The sequence below is a fragment of the Hydractinia symbiolongicarpus genome, chromosome 4 (assembly GCF_029227915.1).
Source record: "Hydractinia symbiolongicarpus strain clone_291-10 chromosome 4, HSymV2.1, whole genome shotgun sequence".
NCBI lineage: Eukaryota > Metazoa > Cnidaria > Hydrozoa > Anthoathecata > Hydractiniidae > Hydractinia > Hydractinia symbiolongicarpus.
The window spans coordinates 11,991,622-12,001,067 of record NC_079878.1 but is presented as its reverse complement, the minus strand read 5'-3'; the positions used below and the strand labels follow the sequence as shown (position 1 = coordinate 12,001,067).

General features: G+C 32.1%; 2 protein-coding genes across 2 annotated transcripts in view; both read right to left on the bottom strand.

Moving 5' to 3' along the window:
- Positions 1–22: 22 nt before the first annotated feature.
- On the bottom strand, positions 23–7,344 carry LOC130641297 (malonate--CoA ligase ACSF3, mitochondrial-like). The gene is made up of 5 exons (XM_057448037.1): positions 6,260–7,344; positions 3,235–3,383; positions 2,607–2,752; positions 1,988–2,206; positions 23–1,719 (listed from the first exon to the last, which is right to left on the bottom strand). The coding sequence occupies exons 1-5, from the start codon at positions 7,142–7,144 to the stop codon at positions 1,349–1,351; spliced, it is 1,770 nt and encodes a 589-aa protein (XP_057304020.1). The 5' UTR covers positions 7,145–7,344; the 3' UTR covers positions 23–1,348.
- LOC130641309 (uncharacterized) overlaps positions 3,714–9,446 on the bottom strand; it is a 55,480-nt gene continuing 49,747 nt past the window's right edge. Inside the window, exon 2 of the mRNA XM_057448052.1 lies at positions 3,714–5,465. Coding sequence (XP_057304035.1) covers positions 4,760–5,389 — 630 coding nt within the window. The 5' untranslated portion in view covers positions 5,390–5,465 and the 3' untranslated portion in view covers positions 3,714–4,759. The remainder of the gene's footprint in view (positions 5,466–9,446) is intronic.

Sequence of the window (9,446 nt, the reverse complement as noted above, 5' to 3'; positions counted from 1 at the left end):
AACTCTCTATTGAACTTTAAAAAAGATTTCATATGCTTAATATTTAAAATTACAAAGTGTATTATCAACCAACTAAGCGAAAGTGTCATAATATTGTTACGGAATAAAATAGCTTTTGTAAGACACATGTTAATTTTGATTGCCCGATATACCAAAAAGTTGGCTTTTCATAATAATTGCTGGATTTGGATAAAATGTAACAGTATTTTTCTCCTGCTAAAAAGACATTTTTTTAACCAAACAAAATTATCATACAAAAGAATACTAACAATAACACCTAAATGCAAACATGCCTTAACAAGGCTTAAAGTTTATTAACTAATAATTAACACACCTCCACCCACCTCACCCTTCGAAAACCTCTGACTTCTCAGTGTATATCAAAAAGGCAGTTTTGAACTATCCCCAGCGACACATTTCAACTAACAACAAAATTATCATACAAAAGTTTAGTAAAAACAAATTGTAATACAGACAAAAAAGAGATAAAAGATTAATGCAGGTCAGTTTAGAGCGAACAGCTTAAAAAAAACAACAACAAATATTTTAACAATAAATGAAAAGAGGGGCATTTACATTGCATCTTCACAAAGAAGGAGAGAAAGGGTCAAGCCAAAGATGGAAGGAGGATTGTCAAGACAAAGTACATGCATACCCTTTTTGCATCACAAAATCTCAAAACTACTTTATTTTCTTGATAAAATTTTTTGAAACAATAAAATATATTAGTAGAAGTTTGGCACATTTTTTCATTCACAAATATTTCAAACATTCTTTTTATATTGGAAATTTGACTTCAGTAGTAAAAATAAAAATAGATTTAGTAATTGTGACGAATCTAAAAAAAAATCTAATAAACAAAATGTCAAGTGTATGTCTTAGCAAAAGCTTACGTTTGTGTGCAAGGGAAAAGGAATTTAAATTTTGAAGAACCTAATGCATGCATACTATGTGGATGACACCAGATAATAAATGGTTTGGAAAATTCCTGCTTTAAAATTTGTCAAGTAAGCAGGTAATTTTAATTGTAAATATTAAGAATGAAACATAACTATATGAAATTTTTTACTAAAAAGTATTTCAATGGTATGCTACATTTTTTTTAAAAAATGCATTAAAGATTTTTTGCATTGGAAAATCTATTTTTTGAATAAAACTGGAAAGTTAAAATACGTAAAGTGATTTATAATTCTACCACATTTATTAAAATAAAAAATAAGCCCTTGATAAAAATCTACAAAATAAATAATGTTCTTTGCTAAGACAGGATTTCTAAATTTTAAAACTTTGATAAATAAAATCTTGTGGCAGACTTTAGAATGTGCGCAACATAACCTTTACAAACTTTTTAAGCTGAAAACATTTCCTGAATTAATTCTTTTTTGTTTACCTTCCCCATTGCATTACGAGGGATACTGTCAACAATCTTTAGCTTTTTAGGAATGTGGTATGACGCCATTTTATCTTTTGCCCAGTCGTGCATTTCTTCTAACGAGAAAAAGCAATCCTCATTTAGAACAACTATCGCTGTAATTAATTGGCCCCAGGTCTCGTCTGGCAATCCAACGACAGCCACTTCTTTGATTTTATCGTGACTAAGAAAATGTCGTTCTATGTCTAATGTACTTATTTTGTAACCACCGCTATTAACAATGTCAACAGATGTTCGACCCAAAATACGAAAAATACAATTTTCTTCATCGTACATTACTGTGTCACCTAATAAAAATTTCAGTTTAATCAGACCAATTATTCAGACCAACACTGCAAAACTATAAGTGGGAAAACAGAAAAACATTACCTAAAAATGGCCTAAAATGTTCAGACACTTCTCAAATACAGTTCGAAACACTTGCAAACACATGTGGCATTCATTAGTATATACTTTTAGCGGTATAAAAATTATTATAGATAGTACTGTACGACAGCAACTTTTAATTTAATTTAATTTTTTATAGTTTTTATTCAAATAAGTCACCCAACATACCTGTCATAAACCAACCATCTTCATTAAACACTTCCTGTGTTGCTTCAGGTTTGTTCCAATATTCTTTAAACACAGACGGACCCTTCACAAATAACTGACCAATTTTTTCTTCGATAGATGAATTTACGCTAATTTGTTTGCTATCACCTTGAACAACCATTTTATTATCTGCAGACATAAGTTTGACCTCGACAGTGGGAAAAGGTTTCCCTACAGCTCCTGTAAAAACACAAGAAAAGAATACAATGTGAGAAGAAATTTCATAGCTTACTATCTCCATTTAAATAAATGCAATGTGAATTAAAATATTTTTTGTGAAGTAATTTTTTATCTGCAGATTAAAATACAGCAAAATTCAATTTATGGTGTTTTATTCTTACTGCTATGGTCAGTGATTGCTAAAATTTTGAAGTGAAACTTCAAGTGAAATAAAATTTGTTAAAACACCTTTTCACCCAAGTGGGTCATTAATATACCCTGTCCAACTTATGCTAGCATGGAAAACAGACATTAAGCCAAGAATGATGATGACGATCATCATCATCATCATCAAAATTCTATATAAAATATGCAGTGGACATTTTTTTAAATTTTTAATTCTTCTCCAAATTAAAATCACCTGGCGTCCTTTTCCCTTCTAGTGGATTTGTAAGGGCCATGCCAATCTCTGTCATACCATATCTTTCCAAAAGAACATGTCCTGTTATTTCCTTCCACTTATTAAGTATTGGCTGTGGTAAAGCTGCTGAACCACTTATCATTACCCTATCAAGAAACCAGAAGAACAACTAGAGAAAGAAAAGAAAAAATGCACTCATGATTGCTTTTTTGTCTGCAATTTAACATCAATGGTTTTCATGCATTATTAAAAGCAATTGGCTAAACTGACTCAAACTTTCTTTGCTGATCTACATCCAGATTTAGGCACTAACAAACCTTTGCAGTTATTCATGTAAACTTTTACACCAATAATTTTTAACAAATAATTAACGAATAATAATTATTGAATACGGATAATAATTTTTAATGGTGATGAATTCGCCGAATTAAATATCTTGGCTAACTAATCTCTAATGCTATAGATCACTAATTCACTGCTAAGTTTAACTAAAATTTCTTTACCTTCCTGAGTAGTTTTACAGAAAGGCAATTCTTTGGATCAATTTAATGATTGGTAATGTTAGTATGATAAGCCGTTTTACATTATTTGTCTTGTTGTATTTCCAATTTTACATGAATCTACAAACCTCATTTTCTCCTGCAATCTTTTCCGAATATGATTTCTTTGCGCAGCAGACGTGAAATTCTTTTTGTAGTGTTCAATCAACTTTACATAGATGGTTGGAACTGCATGGAAAACATTTACATTATCATCTTGCAAAAGGTGGTTCCACACCTAAAGTGTTTAGTTAAACATACAAAGAAACATTTAAAGAACATTATTAACCCTATTTAGGAATACATGCAAAAGGTATTTTTTATAGAGAAAGCCTAGTTTTTAATATTTGCTTGCTTTCTTTAAAATAATTGGTTACTGGACAGAGCGATTTCAATCTTTCTAATTTTATATAGAAATTTTGCAATTGTGAACATGTATGCATATGTATTAACAAAGCAGGCAGAGAATGGCATTTAATATCGATAATAGGGAAGAACTTGAACTAGACAGGCTGGTTGTAGCTTGCAACATAAAGATAAGTTCTACAATTTTATTGTTTTTCCTTGCAACTTTATTAACCATGCCAAAAATGTTGTTTCCAAGCTTCAGGAAAATTAGACAGGTCAAGTTGCAGCAGTTAACTTTACGAAAAAATCAATCCCAATTTTATTTTTTCTTTGAGAATTGGTGTTTTGGCAAATTTTTTTTAGTTTTGTAGACTTCAGTCAAGCAGCAGTTGAACATGGAACTTTGACACAATTCTTCTACTCTAATCGTTAGTGGCAGCAAGTGAAATGCACACCAGTGCAAGCTTACAATGAGATCATGAGGTATGCAATGTGATAAGATATGCAAATATGTACTGTGGGTGATACCTATAGAATTTTTCATTATGCATTGGAATTTTTGTTGCACATATATTTATTTTATTTATTTACTGATGGACTGGTCAGAACTGAATACACTCTAACAGTAGTGTTTTATTATTTTTGGTAAAAACTAGATCTAGTATTATGAAAAATAAATTTAGCAGAAATAACATTACAGTATTCTCATAAATAAGTAATGAAAGATCAAAATCTGGTTGTTTTATAAAGGTCATGTTGCTCATTTGGTTTTGAAATTTCCCACTGTTAGCAGAGTCATAAAGGTGGTTGTTACACAGAGTAATCATTTAATAAACCGAATACAAGAAGAACTGTAGATTGCCCATTCTTTTATGTCTTTATTTTCGTACTTTAAGCATAAATATAAATACTGATAATGAAGGTTTTGTGTGTCTTGGAAAAGAATTCTTTAATATTATACCTAAGGGAAAGAAAATTTCTGATGTCTTAACATCATAGGCCTACTACCATTTTCCATGCTAGCATGGGTATATTATGGGGTGTATTAAAGACATTCTCTCATTCTGATCTAGACCATGGTAGTTCTAAACTCAAATTCGTTTAAATCAAGTTTGTCTTCCTGCCAAGTCTACCTTTAAGCTTTGCACCAGGAACTATCAATTCTACCTTTCTTACCCAATTATCCATTTTTTGCATATGTCCTAACAAACTCAATCTTCTTATCTGGATTTAACTCCTCTCATCATCATCATCATCATTCTCGGCTTAACGTCCGTTTTCCATGCTAGCATGGGTTGGACGGGTTATATTAATGACCCTCTTCCAATCTGATCTAGACTGTGTTAGATCTAAACTCAACTTCCTCTGTATCAAGTCTGTCCTTATAACCTCCTGCCAAGTCTTTCTTGGTCTGCCTCTGGGCTTTGCCCCAGGAACTATCCAGTCTCTATACTTTCTTACCCAATTATCCTCCTCCATTCTTTCAAAGTGCCCCAGCCAATTCAATCTTCTTATCTGGATAACATCTTTAATTCTACGGAGACTTAGCCTGCTTCTTAACTCATCTGAACTCTTTCTGTCTCTCAGACTGGCGTTACACATCCACCTAACCATTCTCATATTATTCCTTTCTAAACAGTCAAGATCTTCCTGCTTCACTGCCAATGTCTCACTACCGTACGACATAACACTTCTTACACAGGCCTCATACAACCTACCTTTTACCTCAATTGACAGGACTCTGGCAGTCAACAAAGGAAGTAACTCTCTGAACTTTTTCCAAGCAGAACCTATCCTGCAAGTAACACTTCTTCCAACACCCCCTTCACTGCCCAACATATCACCCAAGTAACAGAAGTTCTCAACTATCTCTAACGAGCCACTGTTGTACATCATTAAAGCTGGAAATACTTCATTCTCTATAATCTCACCTTTGCAACGCTTGCATACAAACTGAATGTCAGCTCTTAACCTTCCACTAATACTAATGCTAAGAAAACTCAGCTTTCTTCATAATGCATCTAAACTTTTTCTATCTTTTAAACTATCATTACATATCCACCTAATCATTATTCTTCTATTTCATTTTAACCGGACAAAAAAATTAACCAAGTTATTGCATTGTACTTTTATGTTTAAGGCCTTATATTTTTTAAAAAGGCTGAAAATAACTGAGTCATCTCTTGCATGGGTAACTAAGGGCCACTGAGAACCAAATTGGGCAAGCTCTCCAAAGCTGTGTTATACTACCATTTTGGAACCAACAGATTGATGAAGTCATTGAAATACCTTTAAAGCCCAATATCTCTTTAACTGTTTGTCAAAAGCACATGAGCCTATATATAAGCTCTACACAATAGAGGCAACGGCTAAAAAAGTTTTTTAAATAAATTTTTGTCTATGCACTGCTGACGTCATTGGTTTTCTGCCTAAGTGGATTTTCCACTGGCCTTATTGACTATTAATACATAAAACTCCTAGCACAGGCCTCTATCAACCTACATTTTACTTAAATCAGCAATACTCTGCTAGTCAACAAAGGAAGTAAATCTTTATTTTTTCAAATTAGAGTTGCACCCTTATTTGAAATGAAATTATTACCTTTTATTTTGAAATTAATTAAAATGGAAAAACATTCTTTTTTTCATGATTATCCAAAATAAATATTTGAAATTCACAATATTTAATGATCACTACTTGTAAAAATTTGTTTTAAAAAAGTTACAATAAATAAAAAGAAAATTGCAAGGCTATATTTTTTCATACCTTTTCAACAGCAAATTCCGACAACATTAGACAAGATCCACCTGACCAAAGTGGACAAGCAAGTGCATTGACAACACCATGCACATGATGCAGAGGAAGAACATGTAAGGTAACATCAGAGGAAGTCATACCCCATGTGTCAACAATAGTTTTGATTTGCGCTTGAAGGGAAGAAAAGGTCACAACAACGCCTTTTGGCCTACCAGTAGTACCACTTGTGTAAATCAACATGGCGTTTCTCTTTTCCCAATCCACAGCACTCCACTTATCCTGAAAAGTCTCTGCTTCATCTTTTCGGATGTTAATATCTGAATCCAAACCTGTTATGCGAACATAGTTTTGCAATAAATGTTTCTCTGTGATGTCCTTAAACAATCCACCATCGATGTTTATAGTGTGCAGATTGTATTTTTTAGCCAGAGGCAATATTCTTTCATTGCTCTGTGTGTTTGATAAGATTAAAGAAGCTTGAGAGTCATTAATAACATAGTCAAGTTCACTTTGAGGGTGTGATTTTGCTAATGGTACAGCCATACCACCACTCATCCATATTGCCCACTGAATTGATGTGTACATTACATCATTGGAACATAGAAACGCAATTCTTTCGCCAGATAGCAATCCAGTTTTGTGATTCAATTGCCTATTTTTATCAGCCAACGTCAGTATATTTTGAGATATAAGCTTGCTGTATGTTAAAATGTCCTCATATGTATGTACGCCATAAGAATCTCTTATTGCAAGTTTGTCTTGATACTTTTCTTGGATAACACGTAAAAAGGGTGGAATGACCATGGTACGATGCAACATCTTTTTTGTGCCAGTAATATGGAATGATATTGAATGAAGTTTTAAAGTGATGTACTTTGCATGCTGTAGTAACATTGTATAATTTAACTAAAACAAAATTTTTTTTAAAGATAAAACAAAATAATAACATAATATAATATAACTCTAAACTTACATACAATGAGTGCAACAGAATGCAAGTTTTATCGCTTATTGTCAGTAGAAATGAATTGTGAACATAAATGTCTTATTTTTTTTATTAATATTTGGTAAAGTTCTTAGTTTATTATGTGATGAGTGGACATAGTTTAACCATGAAGCCTAGTTCCCACCAACACGTTTATTATTAAACATATGTGTTCATTACTAAAACTCATATATCATGCTAAGAAGCAGGCTAAGTTGTTAATCTTCCATTCTAGGCGATTACTAATAAGAATCAATTGGTGGTGGGGTTTACTTGTGTTGAACCAATCTTGCTGGTGAAATCATTGTTTTTATAATAGTGGTATATATTGTGTTGTGTGTAAATCAATTGGGTTTATTTGGTGTTGCGTTATTAGGAGAACTGTGAAGATAACCTACAGGTTAGTCATACACATATTGTGAGTTTAACATAAGTCTCTGTAGAATTGAAGATGTTATCCAGATAAGAAGATTGAATTGGCTGGGGCACTTGGAAAGAATGGAGGAGGATAATTGGGTAAGAAAGTGCAGAGACTTGATAGTTCCTGGGGCAAAGCACAGAGGCAGACCGAGAAAGACTTGGCAGGAGGTTATAAGGACAGACTTGATACAGAGGAAGTTGAGTTTAGATCTAACACAGTCTATATCAGATTGGAAGAGGGTCATTAATATACCCCGTCCAACCCATGCTAGCATGGAAACGGACGTTAAGCCGAGAATGATGATGATGATGATATATATTTTCATGTAATTAATTATGCAGCACACTTTAAGTATGGATGTGGACAGAAAGGAAATTTTAGAAATCCACATACAGTATATATAGTGAAAAAGGTATATTTTAACATCAAGGATCGTGTATCATGCACAATATGAGATCATTTCCAAAAATAAAGGAGGCTTTTGTGAAATTTTTAATTTCTGACTTTAAAATAGGCTGGAAGTGACAATTTTTGACTTAGTTGTCTTTTGCTTTTTGTTTCGTAGTATTTTGTTTTTACTTCATTTTACGTACTTACTTTTTCCTAATATTTTGTTTTAGTTCCAGACATTTAGATTAGCGAATAAGCATCATCATGAATATTACTAACAATCTACTATTTGTAAAAATAGATGTGGAAACAGATTAGATACGGAAGAAACAATTTCAGTTGCAGGCTTAAAAAAATAAAAAATTATTAATTTATGTTGGAGATACTGGTGTGTATATATCACCAGTTTCATCAATTAAATATATTGACAACATTTCGGCCTATACGGCCATTATTAAGTCATACAAACACTATTTCGTAAAAGATATAAACATTACGATCTTAATCATCTCACAATATCAAAATCAATTCGTTTCAACAGCTTGTTAAATCGTTTCAGTACAAATCGTTCAAAATCGCTTCAAATTTAGCACCATTATCATTATTATGTTTATCATCCGCCCTGATTTCTAAAGAAGTTTTATTATTAAATTATTTAAAATACCTATATATATCAAATCTACGGCAATATTTTCCCTTCCTACGATCGTGTTTAGATAATTTCTAAACGATCTGTAATGTGAAAAGCTAAAACATCGGCGTAGATCGTTAAAAAACCATAAAAATGGGACCGTAGGAAGATATAACATCGCTGTGGATCGTTTAAAATTATCAAAACGCGATCGTAAGAAACGCAAACATTGTCAGAGATCGTTAAAACCCATTAAAAAGGGATTGTTGCTGTAGTTTTTTTTAAAAAAAACTATTAAAACAAGATCAAATATAGTCATAGTTGGTTTCGAAACTACGTTTCAATGAAAGTTTCGTGCATATTTTTGTGACGCCTGTTGAAGTGAGAAAGGAATGTCTAAAAATTAATTTTTCAATTAATTTATCACCTTTTTGATTGTCTTTTAATTGTTTTGGGAGAACAATTCGCTTCAGAATTATTTTCGAAAATTCATTTTAAAAGTATTTTCTGCATTCGTTTAAAAATAGTTTCCGAATCGTTTCCCATTCGTATCCCATTTGCTTCCACTCCGTATCATTGTTAAGCTTTTTGTTTCAAATAAAATTCAATCGTTTCACCTTCATTTCATGAAACGATCTGTAAATGATTTTAAAAATTTATGATACGATCTCAAAACGATCATAATCATTTCAGTTTGTATGAAATGTGAAACGATTGTGGAGATCGTCCCTTATAGGTGTTGAAAAATTTTTTAGAATAATTCTCAAAA

Excerpts from the sequence above, each read along its gene's own strand:
- LOC130641297 (XM_057448037.1), bottom strand. The coding sequence starts at position 7,144 with ATGTTACTACAGCATGCAAAGTACATCACTTTAAAACTTCATTCAATA. Across the intron at positions 3,384-6,259 it reads CGGAATTTGCTGTTGAAAAG|GTGTGGAACCACCTTTTGCA; the intron begins GTATGAAAAAAT and ends TAAACACTTTAG. Across the intron at positions 2,207-2,606 it reads AGAAGGGAAAAGGACGCCAG|GAGCTGTAGGGAAACCTTTT; the intron begins GTGATTTTAATT and ends GTGTTTTTACAG.